The 22,346-nt window shown below is 60.5% G+C and overlaps 1 protein-coding gene across 6 annotated transcripts in view; it reads right to left on the bottom strand.

Moving 5' to 3' along the window:
- NAV1 (neuron navigator 1) overlaps positions 1-22,346 on the bottom strand; it is a 205,829-nt gene that overhangs the window by 147,436 nt on the left and 36,047 nt on the right. For 5 of the 6 annotated variants that reach the window (XM_064477319.1, XM_064477314.1, XM_064477318.1 and 2 more), the window contains exon 2: positions 1,021-1,756. In XM_064477319.1, the coding sequence (XP_064333389.1) occupies positions 1,021-1,718 (698 nt within the window). In that variant the 5' untranslated portion in view covers positions 1,719-1,756. Of the gene's footprint in view, positions 1-1,020; positions 1,757-16,096; positions 16,315-22,346 lie in introns of those variants that run through there. The other variant, XM_064477316.1, reaches the window with a different exon arrangement.

Here is a 22,346-nt window from a genome sequence, read left to right as displayed (position 1 = left end):
AGGCCAGATGGGCAGAGGACAGGGAGCTCTCCCCTCCCTCGTCGGGGCCCAGCCGTCTGACACTGTGGCCTAAGATAGCCGCAGACGTCTCAGGGGTCAAGTCGCACTCTTGGCTTCCAGTGAGAGTTCCAGCTCCCAGCAGACTCCACCCTCAGCCCAGATGCTCCAACAACGCCCCCCGGAGACTCTCTGTGTCCAGGGAGCTCCTCCCAAATCCAGAGTGAGCGGGTCCTCAAACCCACACAGAGCACAAACCCAGGAAGTTAGGCTGGTCAGGAAGGCACCGAATTTGCATCTGGGCATCTCTAAACCATGTCATACTTAGTAATTAGAAGGCTGTTTACTCACTGTGGCCATTTTAGGAAAGAGTTATATTTTTATTAAAAAAGCAGTTGATGCAGGCGTTTTTCTGTGCTCTCAACTTGCCGCATCTGAAGGCTGGGCACACTAGCTTGTTTGCAGTGTTGGTATGAGGTGGCCCAGCCCCAGTGTGACCACAGAAGAAGCATGGTGGCTCACTTTTGGGACACTAGGCAGGTAAATAGATGTGCCCGGGGCAGGAGGGTGGGTGGAGAGAGAGGACACACAGGTGGACACGAGGGAGCCCTGGGAGCCCCAAGGAGGCCCCTTAGGACTTCAGGCAGCAGGAACTGAAGGCACAGACGTGAAGACGTACTCAGTCCGACTCACGGTGGTGGCGGCTGTCCCGGGTGAGGTGGGTACAACCGACCGACCAGCCTACCCATGTACCTAGCTGCCTCTTCATCCGTGGTACCTAGTGCACTGTCTCTGAGAGCAGGAGAGATGGACCCACTGGGGGCACCCTCCTTGCCAGCCTCTGTGTCTTGTGGCATCCCCAGAGTTGAATCAGGGTCCCCTTGTTCTGGCCTCAATCCTGCCCTGTTCTCCATGCCCTGCCCCGTCCACCTTCTGTTCGCTCCACCAGCCCCCTTCCCTCCGTGGGCCCCTGCATCCCAGCTCCGTTCCTCGCTCCTCCTTCCCCCTGCCCCCGCCGCTCACCTGTACTGGAAGGGGGCCACCGTGGCTGTGACCGGCTGGCTCTGCTGATGGGCGGAGGAGAAGCTGATGGCCCCTAGGGCGGGGGCCGGGCAGGGGCTGTGCGCAGGGCTGCAGACTGGAGAGGACGGCCCGGAAGCTGCCCTGGCATCAGGTTCCAACGACCTGGGGCCCCCGGAGCTTCTGTAGGTCAGATCTCTTTGATCTTTTCCTGGGTAGTTAGATGGAGCCCCTGGTATCTGAGTTTCTCCATGAGAACTGGTCCGGAAGGGGCTCCTGCCCCGAGTCGGGCGAGTCGGAATCCCTTCCTGGGCCACCTTCTTCCTTCCCTGGGTGCCCTGTGTCTCCCCAGCTCTTCTGGACCCAGTCCGGCTAGAGAGGACTGCTTTGGGGGCTGTCCTGGGACTGCTCCATGGGGAGCCAGCATGGCTCTCAGCAACCTCGGCTGACTCCCTGGCAGCCCCAGGAGACTTGGGGGAGCCTCTCCCCCGGGACGCCTTAGGAGACGAGCCTCTGGAAGGGCCTCCAGCCTTGCCCAGTCTTGGGGAGGCCGCCCGCTGGGGACTCAGGGCCAGGCCGGCCTGGCGTGGCTGCAGCCGGGGAGATGCAGCTGGTGTCTGCATCCTGGTCTGGGAAGCAGTGCGAGGCACGGGGATGGAGGAGGCGTAGTGGGTGCGGCTGGCAGAGTTCACACTGGCCATCCCGTCCACGGTCAGCGAGGCCGGCGGGGACTACAGCACTGCAGGGAGAGGAGAATGGATGGTCAGGTGCTGTCCCCGAGCCTATGAAGACCGTGTGGGGCGGCAGGACAAGGCTCTGGGACTCCTGAGCTCACGTCTGACTTGGTCATGGGCTACCTGCCCAGCTCCAGGCAAACCCCTTCCCCTCTTGCTCTGAAAGGCTGTTTGAGGCTCATGTGCAAACACATATGTGCAAATGCTCCCTGAATTGCAGCTCGCTGTATGATGGGGTCATTGAACCCTCCTTGACTCCGCTCCTGCCCACTGATAGGGGCAGACTCCCCTTCTCCCAGCCGCTCCCTCTTGGATTGTTCTTTGTACCTGAGTCTAGAATGTTCTGCCCATGGTGAACCAACTCCCTGTGCCGTCAGCCTGCACCTGCCACTTGTCCATTTAACTGACACCCAGCTCTCCCCAGGACACCTCCCCAGGGGGGTGGAACCTTCCAGACCCACCAGCCCATCACAATTACAAATTATAAATGTGAACCCCCACCGCCCCCCCGGCCAGGATCCCACTACCTAGCCCATCCCAGCCTCTGTCACCAGTGCCATCTCCCCTGCCCCCCCCACTGCTCCTGCCCCCCTAGGCACTGGCAACTGGGGCACTTGGCTTGTAGTCTTTCCAGCCCATTCTTACCCAGCTCCTGACCTGGCAAAACTGGCCCCTCCATCCCCTCCTCTAGTGTCAGAGATGCATGTCCCCTCCTTGAGATAAAGGGAGACCCCTCTACGTGCCCCCTGCCACCTGCCCCCAGTCCCTCTCTCCGGACCCAGACCCATGAATTATCCCATCTTCCTCCCATATCAACCTCTCCTCCTTGACCAGCTTCCCCTCCCTGCCACGTTAATTAATGAATTTGTTAATCTATTAATCACTTTCATTTCAGAGGGAATTTGAAGCCAGCTACAAGGATGCACACAACGAACTCCCGAGGGAGGAAAGAGCTCAGCGTGGAGAGCAAGCCCCCGAAGAGCTCGCAGGACACATGCAAGGGCATCTCCGTGACTTTGTTGTGGGAAAGGCCTCTATAAACACCACATCGAAGGCAGGAGTCTTAAAGGGAACCTGATGGGTTTGAGGGCATAAAGATTAAAATCCCTGCGTGGACAGAAAGGCCCTTTCCAAAGGTTCAGACCATCAGTAAACTGTAAACATACTCGCAACAAACATGAGAGGCAAGGAACTGACACCATCGCATACAGGAAGCTCCACCACGGAGAGAAAAGTCTCATACCCCCAGAAAGAGAGGCCCCAGGGCTGAACAAGAATCCACAAAATCATAAATAAAATCGGCCAAAACGTAACAAAAACAAAGAGTGTCATGAAAACTGACGAGACGCAAATTAAGTAAGTTATCACTTGTTGCTCTCAAATTTACTCTCTTAGAAAATGATCTTTCCCAGTCTTGGTATGAGAGCGGGGCCCCAGGAGAAGCCTGTCCTCGGGGAATGCTCTCAGAAGCAGGCAAACATTTACACGAGGAAGATGCTCACGGTGGCTCCTGAGGGCAAACCAGCCTTGGGTGGAGACGGAGGCGGAGGACATTGGCACAGATGAAAGGCCACCAGAGCACGGCCGGTCACCCAGGACCACAGGGACGTGCCCTTCCTACTGAGCAGAGAGCTGTCGGCAACAGCACGGGGTTGTTGATGGCTGGTGCCGACCCTTCCCCGACTTCTGACCCTGTGGTCCGGGTGGTTACAGCTCAGATGTAAGAAGCCAGCATAGACCTTTGAGTGTCAATGGGTTTATGGAACCACAGCTTGAAATGACTGTGGGACTCAAGGCTGCTGTACTGACAGATGAAGTAACTTCCACGAGAACCAGAAATGCCCGGACCCCTCCCCTCTTCCTCCACGCCGCACGTCGATGACCTGATCCCAGTACTGGACGAGCAGGAGCACGCCCACCTCCTCCAGCAGAGAAGGACCGAGCAGCCTGTGTGATCACAGCCACAAGCAGCTCCTCCACCCCTCCAGTCAGCCATCACCCGGATCCACAGGGCACATCTGGGGCTCGGCTGACCCCACCTCCTCCCCGTCTGTTCGTGCACCCTGACCACCCACGAGCCACAGCCTGAAACGACAGTCTGAGTGGCCCTCTGCTTGCCATGTCCCCAGCCCCAGCACACCAAGGACAGCCGGGCAGGAGGGCCTGGGAAGTCCTCCATCAAGGGACTCGGAGGGTGTCAAGCAGGGACTGCCCGTGGCTGTGAGAATTTGGGTAGATTTTTGGCCCTGTCTGCAAAATGGGAGTGACATGAAATCTATAAACTGCAGTCGGGTGGAGAAATGGAGCGTCTCCAAGACAAGACGAGAACACCATGCCTCACCCAGGCCTCGGGATCTGCAGCAGAACCTTCCCTGCAGAGGGGAGGGCAGCTTTACCATGCCACCCCTGCCCTCCACCCACCCCGCCAGCGATCAGCTCCACGCATCTCTGACGATGTTGTGCAGGACCCTAGGCCCAAGTGCGTAATTGCTCACAGGTCATGTGGGCCTGAGCTGCTGACCTTGGCCTCTGGCACAGGGCTGGGCCACGCCCTGACTGGCTGAGCTAACCAGCTAACTGCCCACGAGAAGGGCCCCCGATCCCTGACCGGCTGCAGCCACAGCTCTGCGATGTCAGCATCCCCAAGTCCAGTCCTGCCTCTCCCCATCAAGCCCCCAGGTGGGGACAAAGCCATGCAGTGCCCCAGACCCCCACTCTGGGAGCTATGTCTGTGAGAGGACCCAGAACCGCATCTTGCTCTGCCTGCATCTCTCCTGGGCCCTGCCCCACCCCGCTCGCCAGGTGGTTCTGCCCAGGACCTCCCGGGAGCCCAACTCACCTACATCGTCTTCAGTGCATCCCCAGCTCCCCTACTGAGACTCTCCTGGGCCCGCATCTCAGGGCCCCGGGTGTCGATCTGGGCCTGGCTGGGTGTCCAGCCGGAGTGCCCTGAGGCCGAGGGGCCCACCTCGCCCTCTCTCGCTGATGGAGCAGAGGCAGTTGAGGCTTTTCCTCCATCTTTCCCTCAGTTTTTCAAAAGCTCGATGGGAGAGGATTTAAACCATCCTGTGGGTGGTCACAGCAGCCCTGCTCTCCCTCTGCCCCGCCGTCACCTGGACCCGGAGCAGCAGGTGCAGCGGGGTGGGGGCAACCACTGTCCCAGGTGGGAGCCTGGGGGAGTCAGCCCACCTGTGAGGGGGGAGGGCTCCCCAAGCAAAGGGAGCGGTTTCAGCCTGGCAGGAAAGGAGCTTCCCGGTTTGCCTTCAGAGAGAGAGCTCACAGGTGCTCAGTGTCTTTAAAAGGTTGTCAAAGGAAACAGACAGACCCCTCTGCCCCACAGGGAGTAACAGTATCTCCCTTTCACTGGGACACTGGTTCTAATCCTCACAGCAACCTCGCATCAGGCAGGCTGTATCATCCTCACAACAAGGAAAGGACAGGCAGGCTGTATCATCCTCACAACAAGGAAAGGACAGGGAGGCTGAGGAGGCTGAGTGAGCTGCCCCAGGACCGGCAAGGCTGCAGCGGGAGCACCGTGGGAATCAGAGGCAGGTGGGTAGGGCTCCGAGGCCCAGGGACGGACGCCCCAGCCACCACGCCCGATGCACGTGCAGCCGCAGCCACACACAGACAGCACGTGCCCCAGGAATGCGTCCGCTGCTGGGGGCAGTATGGGGATTCCCTAAGAAACTGAAAATAGACTTACCCTGCGATCCAGCAGTCCCTCTCCTGGGCATATGTCCAGAGAAAATTCTAATTCAGAAAGACACCTGCACCCCAGTGTTCACAGCAGCACTATATAAAGTAGCCAAGACATGGAAGCAACCTAAATGTCCATCAACAGATGCCTGGATAAAGAAGTTGTGGTACATTTATACAATGGAATACTACTCAGCCATAAAAAAGAACAAAATAATGCGATTTGCAGTGACATGGCTGGACCTAGAGATCACAATACTAAGTGAAATCAGTCAGAAAGAGAAAGAAAAATACCATATTATATCACTCATATGTGGAATCTAAAAAGTAAAAAGTACACAAATGAACATATTTACAAAACAGAGACAGGCTCACAGATACAGATAACAGACTTACGGTTTCCGGGGCGGGGGAGGGGGTAAATTAGGAGTTTGGGATCTGCAGGTGCTACTACTGCTGTGCCTGTCAGTCTGCAGACGAGGCAGGGCCTGGGAGGACTCAGGAGGAGGCAGCAGCGGGTTGGGGGGGGTTCAGGTCTGGGAGGCAGCGGACGTGATGACTGAACGCCCCCCAGCCCCCGGGCCCGTTCGCACTCCGACACACAAACCCCGCTCTTCCAGGAGGCCCTGGGTGGGGTCGTGGGTGCAGAGTGTAGTGCTGGGTGGGAAACTTGGTTCGCTGACAGCGTTACCTCAGGCGAACTCCACAACCTCTGTTTCCTCATCCGTGAAATGAGGCTGAGATGAAGACCTGCCTCTTGGAGCCACTCTGAGGATTAAGTTAGTTATAAACGTATGGCGCTTAGGACAGAGCCTGGCACCTGGTAAGGGCCCACCAAGTGTCGTCATCAAGACCACAAGGACAAAGGACCTTCTTTCCCAAGGTGCCCAGGGACGGAGACTGAGCTGCCTGGTCCCCGGGAGCCTCCAGCAGAGCAGAGGATCAGTGCCCGCCAGGCTGGGACGAGACACAGGGCACCAACTGGAGGCACAGCGTCCATGCCGGCCGACAGGACGTCGCCCAGCATCCACCGGCGGCAGGGCCGGGAAGCCAACGGGGTGGAACGTGGGGGAGGAAAGGGCAAAGGCTTCCGAGTCGGGAAGAGCCGCCTTAAACCCCAGGTCTGCGGCTTGCTCTGTGACTTTAGAGAAGTGACTCAGCGTCGCGGGGGGAGGGGAGGGGGCGGCTCCCCCAGGTCCGTGGTCCTCGCCCACCCAGCCGCCCCAGGCGCTGCCTCAGGGGCCCTGGTGCTGACAGGACAGCTCCCCCGCGGGGGCGTTAAGGGGGCCGTGACCCACGTCGAGAATGCGGCCGGTCAGAGGCCCCTTCCAAAACGGTCAGACTGTTTTAACCACAACATCCACCAGATGGATATGCTAAATGAAATAGAGAGAAAAAAGAGAAATAAATAAATACACAGAAAAGAGAATAAAAAGGGAAAAGACTGCGGGGTGGGACTCCTGGGCACTGGTCCCATGGGCCCATCGTGGGCTGTGGGAATTTGGGCCAAGCATCTGCTCTCCCTGGTGTGTGGAGAGGGCGGAAAACCTGCCTCGCAGGAAGAGGGCGTGGACAACGAAGAACTCCAGGGCTGAGGACAGACACTGCCCCCGGGAAGGTCCTGGAGCCAGAGCCACCCCTCCTCACCCCGCCCCATCTTCCCAACACCCCACCGCCACCCCCACCCCCACTGCAGGTCTAGCTCGTGGTCCTAAGCGAGTTACTTAACCCCCTTGGCCGGTTTCCTGATCTGTAAAATTGGGACCATCACCATCATCACCCCCATCTCACGGTGCTGTTGTGGAAGTCAAGGGAGTTCCTGTAAGACAGTCATTTAGCGCGTGGCCCATAGAAATCACCGAATAAAGGCTGATCATTAATGAGTCGAATAGATGGTTGGCACAGTGTCTGTGTCCCTCTCGCATCCTACCCAGATTTCCTGCCAGCACGTCTGTCACCCATTCTAGTCCGAATGACATAAGCACTACCACCAGAATGTTTCCCTCTGACCTAAACGTCTGTGCTCTTGTTTGAGTTTAAATGGGACAGCCAGTTCACATGGGGCTGGGGTCGGAGGGCACACAGTTAGACATGGTTCCGAAGTAAAGCACAGGAGGGCTCCTTTCTCGGAGGCCCCTGTGATGGTGAGGTGCCCCGGGGGGTGGGCAGAGGACGGCTCAGGTGCGACCACTCACTGGGTGGACAAAATGACCTTCAGGGGCTGGACGGCACAGACAGATCCCTGCGCTGCAGGCACCTGGACCACTGGCAGGCTTCCCTACCCTGCCTGCCGCGTACGTTCCTCCGCCCAGGAAACCCTGACCAGCTCCTCCCACGGCCAAAGCCAGCTTGGGCCCCTCACTTCTGCTCGGAGGCCCAGTCTGGACCCTGGAGGCGGAAACACCTCTAATGCCACTGAACTGCCCATCCCTCAGACGAACCCCACAAATAGGTGACCTTGCTCACTCACACCCACCCACAGACATACACAGATATATGCACATATGCTCCACCCACAAGTACCCCCACACTCAGGTCCACACTTGGTCAGATGTACACACACACACACACCCTGGCCTCCGGCTCTCTGCCCCCTGTCCCTGTCACTTGCGTCCCTTCCCTGCGGCCCATTTGCCGTCCAGCCCAGAGGTGAGGATGCACTCTGTCCTCCATCCCTGTCCAGTTTGGGGCTCCCGATCTCCAGCAGGGCTCACAGGATTTCCCTGGAAAAGTGGGTCCTGACACCCCACTATGTGCACACAACTTCCTCCCCACCGTGTGGGCCCCCCGTCTTGTTCAGCCCACATGGGCTGCGGATGAGGAGGAAAGGCAGTGGAGCGTCCCTGCGTCGAGGAGGGAAATAGCGCCAAGCCATGGCGGGAGGACAGCAGGGCTGGGGTGCCTCCTGGTCCGGTGCTCGCCCCCACACCCCACGCCCCTCCTCCGCGTAGGACCCAAGATGGGCACCGTAGCGGGGTGGGTCCCAGGTGCAGGAAAGGCCTCAGTAACTGCTTACTGTGTGTCTGTCTTGTCCAGCTCTAACCTCTGCCCATCTCTCAGGACAGAGAGGAAGCAGGACCTGAGGTGTGGGTGGGTACTTGTGGGTGAAGCATATGTGCATATATCTGTGTATGTCTGTGGGTGGGTGTGAGTGAGCAAGGTCACTTGCTCACTGTGAGGGGCCGCAGCAGAAGGGGGCTGAGGCCATCCCCCCACCCCCGCTCTTGGCCTGCAGACCTAGGCTTGGGCTCCAGCAAACCAGCTAGGGGCCATTCTGCTGCACCCAGTCCTCAGCAGAGATAGCGATCACCCCAGGCAGCGTTGGGAGGACAGGGCGGGCAGCCAGTGGTGTTGTCACTTCCGTGGGCTCGGGCAGACCAGGCAGGGCACCGGCAGGAAGCAGAGGCGGCGGGTCTGTGGGCTGGGACCTGGCAGAAGACAGGGTGCAGGCTCAGCATGCCCCGCACCCGCCTGGCTGGCTCCTGGCTCAGAGTCAGACTCGGACTGTCCCCAGCGAGCGGTGGGGCTCATCAGTCTCCTCCCCCAGGGCCCGGGGCTCTGCCTGCACCCTCAGGAATTCCTTCGGCCTTACAACTGCAGAATGGTCTTCTTTCAGGCCAGACGGCAACATGTTCTCACAGGGGAAAACTGGGTCCAACTGTGATCACATCAGGTAATGTTAAATCGGTCGGTTTCCTGGCACTTACAGTGAGTGACGGAGCTGGTGCCGAGACCCTGTGCTCGGGCCCCGCCCCCTCCCCGGGTCAGCTTCCAGGCGTCCCCAGACCTGGCTCTCTCGGAGCAACCCCACCTCTCTGCTTCCCAGAGCGTCCCCGCCCCGCGCCCATCCCGGAGTCCAGGCTGACAGGCGGGAAAGAGGGACAGCTCAAACAGCCTACACAGAAGAGGGGCTCGCAGCCCCCCAGCACCTCTCCCAGAATCTTTCGTCCATCTCTCTGGGCTGGAAGTTCTTGCCAGCGTCTGACCTCCACTCTTCCTGCAGAGTCAGGTTGACTCCCTGGTCCTCCACTGGGAGGCTGCCTCTCTGGCCTCCGAGAGGGAAGCGCATCTGGGCCCGGGAGGGCATCCCTCCGCGCACAGCTGTGTCAGCTTTTCACTGATCCGATCACATAAATGGCTTCGCTGCCAGGATCCTGGGTTCCTTTCCAGTTAGCTAAGAACGATGATTTCATACTAACGAAAATCCGTGATCCAAAACTGCCCCACCAGTCACAGGGGCGGGAGTTCTCCGTCACAGGTGCCTCCCAGGAAGCTGAGCTGGCCTGGGAAGCACATGGAGCACACGGACGCCTCTCTGCTCCGGGGCCCCCTGCCCCAGGGGCTCCCGGCAGAGGCGTGCCCTGCTGTAAGGCAGGTGAGAGCTTGCAGTTTCAGATCCTGAGGGTGTCAATGCCCAGGCCCCCGGGAGGAGCCCTGAGACAGGCTAGGTTGCGCCCTGTCTCTGTCTCTTGCTCCTGTTTCTCCCTCCAGGCCAGTCACTAGAGGTCTGGCTTCTAAGCAACAGCGGAGCCGCCAGGCGGCCCCGGGGCCCCGGAGCGACAAGTCGGGGAGAGCAGAAGTCAGTGGAGCCGGGGGCAGGGCTGGGGCGGGGTGCTCAGGGCAGACAGGGAACCTGGACCATGTCGCCCCCAGGCAGCGAGCCAGACCACCCAGGCCCCACCTGCCCAGCCGCTCCATCTTCCTCACACCCACTTCCTCCTTCCTCTCCCTCAGCTCCAAGGCCCCCTTGTTCTTCCAGGGGTGGCTTTTTCAGGAGGTGTCCCTCAACAAGCCCCCACACTACTGCCAGGCCCCAAAGTCCAGGGTCACCGGGATGGGGCGGGAGGGACCTGGGGGGCTCTTGACTGCTCTGGAAGCCCTCCACCCAGAGGCCCTGCCCCTTGCAGAGAGTGGGACACCGCCTCCTGGCATTGGAGGGGCTGGACTGCACACCCATCAGTGAGCTGGCCGGTGAGGGGTGATCAGGTGGCTTCGGCTGCTTCCCCGAGCTGACCTCGGGGGCTGTGAAGGCTGGAGATGGGGAGAAGGGTGTGCGGGGCAGAGGGTGGCAGCCCAGGCGTCAGAACCCCCCCACCTGGACTCCAGTGCTAAGCGTCTCCCTGACTTACTCAGTCTCTAGGCCTCAGTGTTACCACCTGGAAAGTGGGGCAGGCAACTCAGGTGTGACAGCAGAGTCCAGTCCAGTGGCCGCTCTCAGGCCAGAGCAGCAGAGGGTCATCGGTGGCCCGTGTGCAAAGTCGGGTTCTTGGTCCCGCTGGCTCCACCGGCCTCCCTCCGAGCCAAGCTAACCCGTGCTGGGGCCCTGTCCCCCAATACCCGCAGCCATGCTGGGGCCACTCTTGTGGGAGGCACGCATGGGGGGTGGCCAGCCCTGGCTGCTGCCCAAGACCGGGTACCAGGCTGCAGGAGGAGCTACCCTCCCCTAGCGGACCCTGATCTCAGAGGGCGGTTCCCAAGGCCCAGAGTTCGCCAGGGGGCTGACGGGCAAGCTTGTAGGAGACCCACGTCAACTGGGGGGGCCCGGGGGCAGCTGCCCCTGCCCTGCCCACCCCGGGGTCCCACTCATTACTGTGTCGTTATGGCACAGGGGCTCTGGGCAGAGTCCCCTCCGCCCGGAAGGCTCACTCAGGCATTGGACCAGAGCTGCCCAACCAGTGGAGCTGAGGCTCCCGGGCCACCCCAGGGCGACACGTGGGTGTTTGCACACCTAGACCCAAACCCCTCAGCCACGCAGATCCCCACCTGCCCTGAGCGACAGCGTTAACTTCTGGTAACTTCTTCTGTTCAGAGTCTGGTTCTGCTGTTTATAAACACTGTGCATTTGGAAAAGTGACACGAGCGCTCCAAGTTTGGTTGTTTCATCTGAGAGACGAGGATGCCGGCATCACTGAGTTGCTGTAAAATGACGTGAGACGAGGTGTGTCTCGGTCCAGCCGGACCTGCTCTGACAGAGCCTCCCAGATGGCTGGCAGTGTGCAACACACAGAGCGTGACTTCGCAGAGTTCTGGGGGCTGGACGTTCAAGGCCACGGCGCCGGCAGACTCGGTGTCTGGCGAGAACAGGCGCCTGGCTCACAGACGGCGTCGCCTCCGTGTCCGCACGTGGAGGACGGGGGAGGGAGCTCTCAGGGTCTCTTCTTGAGGGCACACACCTCACTCGCATCCCAGTCACACACCAAAGACCCCCCACCCCTCATCTTGGGGGTCAGGCTTTCAACACAAGAGTTCTGTGGGGCACGGATACTCCATCTAGCACAGTGTGGAAAATGCTTAGCATGGGAGCCCATGAGACGTGCTAAATAAGGTCGTTCTTACAGTAAAAGTCACGTGCGCATTAGAAAAAACTTGAAAAGAATCTACAAAAATATAAAGAAGAAAAAGTCGACCCCCACACACCTCCTGACCAGCACTCAGCCTTTTTAAGTGTTTTCATTTCTTCCCGGCTTTTTGCCGTTCACTCACACACATCATAAAACTGTGACTATGCTAGACATGCGTTTTATATCTTTTCATTTACTACATACTAAGCATTTTTACTTTTCACTAAAAATCTTCGGAAGCTTTTTCAACACCACCCTTGTTGATGGATGACAAACTATCACGTCAAGACAGCCTGCAAACCCCAGTCACCCCGCCCTCACCAGCCCTTTAGGTAGTTTCCAGTTTCCTGCTGCTTTGCATAAGCCCCACCCACTGAGCCTCAGGTGACCTCCGTGGGCTCCACCTTTGAAGGGGGATCGCAGGGTCCGAGGTGGGGAACCAGAAGGCTCTCAGTCACACACTGCAGACTGCCCTTCCGGAAGCTGCACTCAGCGCGTTCCCCCTAACAGCGTCTGACCCCTGTGCTCTTCTCAGCAAACACCACCTCGCGGGGAGGGGGCCGTCTGGGCAGGGGGCCCGGGCCTCCTTTGGGCCACATGCGCCAAGAGCTTTAACGACCTTTTCGAGTAGTCAGGCCAGCAGGAAGCAAAGCTGGAGGCAGAAGTGTGTGGGGGCAGCCCCACGGCGGTGCACCCCGACCCGCCTCCCACTCAGCCCAGAGAAGCCAAGTGGGCCGCCCCATCTGGGGATTTAAGCTGGAGGCTGGGAGGGACTTCCCTTGTGGGGAGGGCACTAAATGCTGGCACTGCAGCCCGCCTAGTCCTGACGAGGGGTTTGGAGGGCAGGGGGTGCTGGGGGCCAGGCCATGGCAGCACGGCAGAGGCCCCGGGCCCTCGGACAGCCTGAAGCACATGCCGGAGGCGCGGTGCCGCGGGGATGGGACAGTGGGGCGGGGTTGCGGAGGCCCTCCAAGTGCCAGGCCCTGGGCTGGAGGGGCCTTCCACACGCCATCCACCTTGCAGTGCCCCCTGGGGAGGAGGTTTTGCATATGAACACCTTGCCTTCCTAAGGGTCCTGGCCCCTGGCTGGCCCCCAGCCACAGGTCCAGGGGGACCTGCCGTCCTAGGTGGGCGGGAGCCCCTGACGGGCCCTCAAGGACTGTGGCTGGAAGAGCAGGGGCCCCCAGCCCGGCCCCTGGGGGCCCAGTGTTTCCTCCCCTCCTTTCTCTACAAGCCTCCTCAGGCCTTCGGAACAGGAAGGCAAAGGGGAGGCAGGCGGCTGTGGAGAGACCAGCCATCCCTAGGGCTGGGCCGGCCTGGAGAGTCTCACCTGCTTACCCAACTGGCACCCCAGGGCCAGAGCTGGTGTGGTCTGAAGCCTTGTTTAGGCACCCCTGCCCCCACATTTCCTCGGCCTTAGCCAGTCCCTAAGTGCTCTTACTCCAGGCCTGGCCCTGTTCAGACACTACCCCCCCTCAATGTGCTCCTGAAAACCCCCTCCGCTACATCACTCAAGCAGCCACGGAAAAATCCACCCTCATCCAGCTGCCTTCCGGAAGTGCCCCACAGAGCTGATCTTGGCCCGCCCCACTCTGTCTAAACAAGATGCCTGTCGCTCTCATCCTGGGCCCTCGAACGCATGTCCCAGAGGAGCCTCCCCAGCCTACGTGCAGACCACCAGCCTCGTGACTTGTCATCCCCCGGGCTTCAGCTCAGGCTATTTGTGACACCCCCTAGGGACCCTGAGAATAAGCAAAACCACCCGAATGTCCTGGAACACAGGGTCTCACCGCCTCCTCCTACCACCATCTAACTTTTTTTTTCCTCTCTCTTTTGGTAATACTCGTCGTCAAGGAGATTCTAACACAATGGGGCAGGTAGGAAGCCTGTTGCTTGGCAACGAGATGCTGGAGGAACAGGATTGGCTGCTGAGGTCTGAAGGAGCCGCAAGGATGACTCGGGAAGGTGGGAGAGTCGAGAAAAACCCTGGAGGGAGGACCAAGGCACAGGAGTAGCAGACAGGACCCGGTAAAAGAGGAAAAGCGGGAACATGCAGCGTGCCCCGAGGCTGGGTCGCCCGGTGTGTTTGCCAGGATGCACTCAGTAAAAACAAGGCAAAATACACACACAGGAATGTATTTTCATAGCTGTGTTTACAATGCAGCAGGATGGATGGAGACTTAGATAAAAAGAAGGTCCTGAGTACCAGAGCACGGGAGCCCTGCCCGGTGAATGAGCAGGGCTTGAGGGCGAAACGTGGGTGTGACGCTCCACTCTGCCCATTCCTTCAGGGGTGACACCCTCACATGACAGCCCCTTGGCCTCAGTTTTCCCATCTGTAAAATGGGAACAGCAGCATGCACCTCCCAGAGCTGCCACGAGAGTACACGGGGTGAAGTGATGAGTGCCAACCACATGGAGTGGGCGCTCGGGAAGGGGTCCATCACATGGTCACTGTGCTGGCCGTTGTCATCTTAGTCACTGTCATTGCGACCTGAATGGAAAGGCTGTGTGGGGGTGGTGCCCAGTGCCCTCCAGGCTCCCCTGTCTGAGACCTGGGCAGATGCCAGCCTCTCCAGGTCTCAGCTGTCAATTAAATGGGGAAAGACTCTCCCCCAGGGCGCCATCAGGAGGAGCAGATTCAGTGTGTCCTGAGCACACAGGGATGCCCTAAAGGTGAGGGCACCCCCTTCTACCTCTGCTCCTGGGTCTGCCTTCCAGGGTGGAGACCAAGGCCCTGGGCTGGGACCACTTCAGTCTTCCTTCAAGGAAGGGCTGGGCTCAGTGGTGCCAGGTGCCCTTCCCAGCACCCAAGTCGCACGTGAGACACACAGGAGACAGAGCAAAGGCACAAACTCCAGGTTGACTGCTAAGAAGTGAGTGTTGTCAGAACAATGACTTCTGTCGCCAGAGGCAGGGTGGCCTCACAGCAGTTACCGGTGAGGACAGGCGTCACAGCAAGGCAGTGGTCCCAGCCTGGGACTCTGTCAGGACTGTCATACGAGTGTCCCCAAGTCACAGAGGAGGAGCTCAAGGGGCAGGGCCGGCCGGGCTGCCCTGGGCCGCTGGGGCCTTGGCACACGACGGGCTGCCTCCCAGGAAGGCACACCGGGAACTCCTCTGGGCCCACGACGTCCTGGGAACGACGCTCGATGTCTAGCCTAAACCCCTCCTGCTGTGATTTTTAGCTCAGTCCTGCTGGTCCTGTCCTCAGAGAGCAATCCATCCGGCTGCACACGGAGCTGTCTCAGCAGCTCTGAGGTTCACGCCAGGACCCGGGATGCAGGCAGGCCAGTGACTCAGACGCTGTTGAATTCAGCCGTCTCACTGTCTACAGCTCTTCCCAGCCCGAGCCTTCACACCCAAAATCCCTCTGTGGCTTTGAAGCTGACTTTTCCAGTCAGCCCACAGGCATCAGAGGGAGCTGGGACCGATTCAGCCTGGCCTGAGCCAGGCTGGTGGGATGGGGCCGTGAGTGTGCGCCAGAGGCCTGGGGGATGGCAGGAGTGTGAGGAGAGGCCCCCACGTGGTCCTCCTGGGGCCCCTTTCTCGCAGGCCAGGGCGGAGCTCAGAAGGCTTGGCCCTGGGGCCCAAGACTGAAGGATTGTAAGCGATTTCATAGTAAAAAAGACAATTTGGAGAAGGCCTAACTGCAGCTCCAAGAACACAGAGCTTCTCTGGGCCTGACGGTGCCCCGTTCTTTTCCACCTGTGCTGGGAAGCTGCAATTTCAGCAGCAAAAGAGATTAAGGGAGGACTCTGGGAGGACGCCCTGGAAGCCAGCAGGTGGGGAGGCAGCCCCCGGACACACTGGCGGGGGCTCAACGTTTGATTCGGGAAGGTTTTCATTTCGGACCCTTGAAAGGTGGACGTTCGCAAGCCCTCCCTCAGAGGGGGGAGGGGGTGAGAACCACGTGATGAGCTCACTTCACCTTCAGGCGCCCCGGGGCGGGGCAGTCGGTACCGAGCTGGGCGGGGCCCAGGCGCTGGAAGGGCGTGGGGACCCCACTGCGGCTGCCACGAGTGGTGGAGAGGGGTGTGGGCGGGGCCTCCCCCACTTCCGCTTCCAGCTGCCCTGTCTTGAGTCTTGGCTCTCTGTGGGAGCTTTTTTAAAGAGCATGTTTCCCAGCTAAGGGAAAGCTTGAAGCCCTCCTCCCTCCAGCTGAACCACCCCTGGGGCTGGATGGGGATCAGTGACCAGCAGGGCGTTGGTTGGTCTTTCTCGGACCAGAAGCCAGGAGGGGAGCCCCCTGGGGGTCTGAGAGCTTAGAAGGAGGACAGGGGAAAAGCAGGTTTACTGACTCACCGTTGCAGCGGCTCTAGGAGGGGGCAAACCTCCTGGGGGACGGAGGAGATGACCCGACTCCAGGCAGGGGCTCCGTGGGAGCCGCAGGGCGCTTCTCAGGAAAAGCCGGGCCCAGAGCTCTGCCTCAGGAGGGCTCTCCCGCCCGGATTGCGGGATCAGGCGCTGAAGCGGGGCAGCCTCACTCTTAAGGTTCCTGACCCGTCGTTGTCCACTTTTTGTCCCTCCCTCCACCTTAAAAAATAAGGTTTCTATTCTGAAGTCATTTTAGGTTCACAGAAAAGTTGCTGCGGGAGCCCCGGGCCCCCACTCGCCCCTCGCCCAGCTGCCCCCCTCGCCGGGGTTTTACACAACCGGGTACGCTTGTCGAGGCGGGGAACTTGACCTCCGAGGCGCTCCGTCAACTACAGACTTCACCGGAGTCACCGGTTTCTCCACCAATGTCCTTTCTCTGTTCCAGGACCCCCCACCGCAGTGAACTTCCCTCATCTTCTAGAATTTAAGTTTCCTTTTGCAAACTCCAGCCGGTCTGTACGCGCTCTAGGGGACAGGGAGGAGGCGTCTGGGCTGCTGCCACGCGGGAGCGGGGGCGGGGCGACTCTGGGAAGGAATAAGGGGAGGGGCTTGCGCAGGGCCCGCCCCCCACCTGAGGCGCTTCTTCCTGGAGACTTTCCTGCGTTGTGTGTATGGTACTGAGGCTCTTAGGGGAGGCGGGGGTCTCTGCCCCAAGAGCTACAGGAGTGAGGTGGGCAGTCACATTCGAGCTGCCCTGCTCCAGCCCCCCATCCCTCCCAGGCACACAGCCTGGCCGGAGCGCCCCCCGCCAAGTTCAGAGCCCAGGATCTGGCCTGTGACTGCAGAACTCAGCCTCCGTCTCTGAGCACAGAGGTTTGGTGACGAACAGCAGAGGGGAGTCGAGAGAGCCTGCGTCCCAGCAGAATTGCTTCCAAACAAGGTGTTATTTTTCCCTCTCAAGCTCTCCCTGGAGATGTTCGTGGCACTTAAAAACCACTAACTCTCTCTCCCGGTTTACGCCACAGACACCTTCCCCTCCTCCCTCTGTCCCTTACCCTGTCTCTCTTATGGCGATTACACAATGGCGCTGAGTAAGAATCAGAGCAGGTGCTCAGAAGCCCGCCTGACAGTCCCCCTGCTTGTAGAGGGGCTCACGGGAAAGGCCGTGGTTTCTAGAAGCGTGGATTTGTGGAGGGACGCTCCAGTGAGCTGAGCATCAGAGCAGAGTCTAAGTCTGGGATTTGGGGTGGGGGCTGGCACCATGAGGCAGAGCAGCAAGAAAACCCACTCTCCTATCGCAGCCACGGGTCAGGGCCTCACGAAGCCCCCACCTAACTTGTTTTGTGGTCTGTGGCCTATGAGGGGGTGCAGGGAACTGGAGGGGCTACAGAGCGGGGGCCAGCCAGCGAGAGGTGAATGGATGGGGTGCTTGTCCCAGACTGCAGGTCGGGGGCACTGGCTAACGGGCTCTGCAGACATAAAGCCTTTGTTCCTCGTTCCCACTGAAAACAGGGCCTTGGGAAAGGCGTCCCCTTTCAGTCAGGAAGATCGGGGCTGGATGCATGGAAATGGCTGGCGAGGGACTGGGAAGCATTGTGACACGTGATCCACGTGGAGTGCGACCTCACGGCCTGGAAGGCCCTGCTCTGCGGGGCTCTGTACCCCTGCCCCGGGGAAGAGAGGCTGGGAGCGGCCAGCAGATCTGCCATGGTCTCCTCGACGCTGAGTGGGGCCAGCGGCAGCCCTGAGCCGGGAGAGGCTCCAGCAGCACTTCCTGAGGGGCAGGGCCTCCTGGTTCTGTGCTCAAGCTGAGGTGTCTGTCACCTGTCCAGAGGAAGGCAACGGGGCACGATGACCCCCGGGGGCTCTACCAGCTCCAAGGTCAGCCACAGAGAGAGACAGCCCCTCCTCCCGTCCACCCCAAGCCGGAGGCTCCGAATGTGGCTGGAGTCCTAACGGGGCCTCTACCAGTCATGAAAGGACGGTCAGCAGGACGCCTGCGCCCTTGGCTCTGTCTACCGGGGGGAAGGCACTTGACACATGATGAACTTGAGGTTCGGAGAGAGCGAGAGCTGTCCGAGGTCACAGAGCTACACTGTGAAGCCAGGTCCCCAGTTCCAGGCCAAGGGCGTCTGGTTGGACTGTGGTCCCGCCAATCTTTCCTGACCCAGCACCCTCCTGCCCCTGCCCTAATTCAGGCCCTTTTATTTCTCACCAGGACAGATGCCTGGTTCTCCTGCCCCACGCCGGCTGGTCTACTCACACCATTTCCCGACTGAGGCCAGAGGACCTGGCCAAACCGTGGGTCTGACCATGGCTTTCCCTCATCATGAAACCCTGCTTCCTGGGGGCCTCCGAGTCCTCCCTTGGCTTGACCCCTCCCATCTCCCAGCCTCGCCTCCCAGCCCTCCCTGCCTTCCTTCACCCTCAAGTCTTACTGAGTAGCTGCCACCCACACACCATGTGGCTTCAAGCCTTCCTCTGGCTAACTTCTCTTCACCCCTCCTGTTCAGCTCGGATGTCGTCCCCTCCAGGAGGCACCTGACCTCCCACCGCACTGTCTGCACAGCTGGTCCTCAGTCTCCGTGTCTCCTGGGCTCAGCTCCAGAGCTGCCTTCTTGAAGAAAGCGGTCTTACTCGGCCTTGGGCTCCTGGCACCCAGTCTGGCGCCCAGCAGCAGTGGACACACAATAGGTGTTGGAGGAGCCAGTGACACCTGACGCCCCGGCGCCCGCAACAGGCTGAGCTCTACTCCTCATCAAGGAGGGTGGGGGGCTCTGGGGGGCCAGGAAGCAGAGTCAGGCATGGATGCTCTCACACCACCTCCCTATGCTGAGCTGAGCAGGGCCGGGGGACGGAGGGAGGAAATGAGACACAGCTGGCGAGGAAGCAGGCGGGAAATGGTCCGCACTGAACAGGAAGCAGGTGGAATGTCAGGCACAGCTTCCTGGGGAGCAGGGGAGGGGGGATCTGGCCCCTTTGCTGGACCCGAGGCTGTCCCGACCTCCCAGCCAGCCCCCAGCCCAGCGGGTCAGGGGATCCTCACCTGCGGGAAGGAGTCTTTGCAAATCCTCCCCTGGGGTTGTAACCAGAGGCCCCTACGGCACGTTTGGTTGAGTAAGAGGCTGTGGTCTGCATGGTGAGACCTGACCAGGAGGCCCCAGGTCAAACAGCCCCAGAAACATAGCTGCCTTCATACCTTCGGTGGGGGTAGCGGGAAGTCTGGGGGAGGGCAGGGGAGGCAGGGGAGAGGCAGGTTCGTGTGAAGCCCCGGGAATGCTGGGACGGGGTGGGGAGGCTGGGCAGCAGGCAGGCTGCACAGCCTGGACCACTCTCTCTCCTCACCCCTCCACCCACCCCTTCCTCATCCTTCCTCTCAGTGCAGCTTCCCCCTCTGTGATCATTTTCCATAACCCCACCCCAGACCAACGTGCCCATTGCTTCTCCCTGGTGATGCCCCATCTCGCCGAGCGGGGGCCGTATCTGCTCACCACTGCGCCTCCACACCTAGACCAGCCCTGTGTAGGTAGCAGACCCCCAACTAACGTGGCCCAGGAGGTGGTTATGCAGAGCAGCCTGGGGCCGATGGGAAAGGCCCCCACAGCCCGCCTGCGGGAGAGGTGGGGCCGGCAGCTGGGCCAGGTTTACCCTTGGAGGAGAGGTAACAAGGCTGACACTTACGGCCCACTCACCACGTGCTCCCAGCATGGCACCTGCGTCAGCTCAGCTCAGCTTCACAGAACCTGGGAACCACTCACTCTACAGCGGAGGGAACTGAGGCCCAGGCTTCTGACCCCAACCTCCCAGGTCCCACCCACTCGCAGGGATGGGTGCACAGTGGCTCCTGCCTGTCCCCACAGCCCCCAGCCTGCCTTCAGACTGATTGGAAGCCTGGCGTGGCCGGGGGAATGAAGGTGAGACGCAGACTCGGGGGTGAAGCTGGTTTCCAGGAGCACTTGAAGAGAGCGGTGTGTGGGCCAGAGAACGGGGAGGGGAGGCTGGGTGGGGCCTCTGGGCTCTGCTACTGAGGAGGCTTCCACTGGAGGGCCGGCGCGGGCACAGAGCGCATGGTGCTCAGTTCTGGGCATGAGTCTGGGGAGGGCTCCCACGGCTCACGCATCCTCATGCCCCGCACAGCGCCTGGACCCGGGAGAGCCGGACACAACCAAGCCCACGCGAGCGAGCCTGACGGCAGAGGCAGACATCTGAGCTGGGCCGGGCTGTCCGCGCATGGGACGGAGTCCCCACTAACCGCGGTGTCTCAGGACTGGCCCAGACTCAAAGACGTGGAGCTGTGCTTAGACCCATCAGTCCTCGTTGGGTCCGGCGGGTCACTCACCTCCTGGCTATATGGTCAGACTAGAGGCGTGGAGCGATCCTCAAAAGCTTTCATGTCCCTCCCCTTGGGGGCCTCCTGACTGCTCAGGACAGGACATGTGAGAGCAGAGCAAAGACCCTGCCCTTGACGTATTAGAACTGAACACCAGGCTGCGTCTCTTCCCCCAGCCCTGCCCGACCCGTAGAGAAGGAGCAGAGAGTCTCTGCTCAGTGTTCCCCTTCTCTGGTCCGACCCCCTACACGGGTCTCTCAAACCCTGGAGCAGAGAGGGGCAGTGGGCAGCAGAGGGCCCCTGGGAGAGCCACACTTCTCCTCCAGGCCTCCTACAGACCACGCCCCCGCTGGTTTCAGCAGGCTCCGTGCTGGACAGCTCCCAGGTCCCCAGTGCCAGGGCTGAGGCTGGAGCTCCGGACTCCGCACGTCAGCGTCAGCGAAGCCAGGGCCAGCTCCACCCCAGCCCCCGCGGCGCACCCCCTCGCCTCACCTCACCTCACCTCACCTGCCACGCATGTGTCACAGAGAGAATCCATTTCCGATCCTCCCCTGGGGATGAGGCCCACCTCCCTGCCCACTGTTCCCCTCCCTCCCTCTGCCATAACCCAGTCTCAGCTCCGGGCCCAGCCATCCTCCTGGTGAAATTGGGCCCCTCGTGGGCTCTGCTGGAGCCTGGGCTAACCCGGCTTTGAGCCGTCCTCAAACCTCATCTGACCACAGATCTCCCCACAGCCAGATCTGAAAGCTCTTCCCGCAGCCTCACCAGACCCCGTGCAGCCCGGGCGCCATCCACGTCTTCCAATCCTGGTAGCTGCCTCCTCCCTCCCTCTCTCCTGGCTCGTCCCAAGAGCCCCAACCTTCCAACCTGGGGGCTCTGAGGCTCACAGTGGGGCAGAGAGGGGCCCCCGCCTGCATGATGCACCCCCATTCATGGGACTGAGGGGTGCCGGCCCAGAACGGCCTTCTGAGCCACCTGTGGGGCTGGGACATGCACTCCTGCCTCCACAGACAGATCAGACTCCCAGCTGCCAGCTTCGGGCTTCTCAGGGTGCTTGGGCCCTCGTCCTCTTCTCCCACCTGCTCTGGGGGTGGTCCCACTACACTGACCCCTGGGGCCAAAAATGAAGTCTTAACACCTTCAGGTAATTCATCTCCATCCTGTGAGCCTCCGCTGGCCCCAGGCTCCAACCCTCCTGCAGCTGCAGCTGGAGCAGAAGCAGGAGGGGCAGTCCTGGAGGGGGAGGCTCAGAGTTGAGAAGGAGCCTGCACTGAGGCTCTGGGAGCCCCGCCTGATGGTGGGAGGAGACGCAACAGCCAGACGCAGGCTAAGGTCTGCCCACCCCCACCACAGTCTCAGCAGAGACCCTGCACAGAACTCATTAGTGATGCCAACAGAAGCTTGAACGCCAAGAACAGGAGGACTCAGGAGAGAACGGGGCCAGCAGGCGAAGGTCAGCGACATTCGGACACACTCCTGGTCCTGGGCTTGGCCCTGCAATCCTCACTCTTCAGCTCGAGCCACTGCCCCAGGGCCTGATTCCCGGGGGGATAACTGACTGGGGCCAAAGAACAGTGGCAGATGCAGTGGGGAGAAGAGCAGATGTCTTGATTGGCGGGCCTGCATCAGTCCCCCCAGGGGAGGGGAGGTCACCTCTGGCCTGGAGGGGACTGAGGCCTGGGAACCAAAGTCGCCCTGAACTGCTGACAGGCCTTGTGGGGCTGATGGATGAGCCGGGCCTGGGCTGGAGACGGACGGGCTGGGAAAGGCGTCAGGCACCAAAGGCCAGGGGACGGTGGCTGTGACTGGACACCCTTTCCCCGGCCCCCGCCAAGCACTTGGCTGCAGCCCCCGCTCGGCCCCAGAGACCCAGATTTCCACCTTCCGAGGGACCCACCGCTCAGGGCT

This window comes from Camelus dromedarius, chromosome 21 (genome assembly GCF_036321535.1).
Source record: "Camelus dromedarius isolate mCamDro1 chromosome 21, mCamDro1.pat, whole genome shotgun sequence".
Taxonomy (NCBI): domain Eukaryota; kingdom Metazoa; phylum Chordata; class Mammalia; order Artiodactyla; family Camelidae; genus Camelus; species Camelus dromedarius.
The sequence above is the reverse complement of the archived record's forward strand: the minus strand, read 5'-3'. Positions and strand labels throughout refer to the sequence as shown.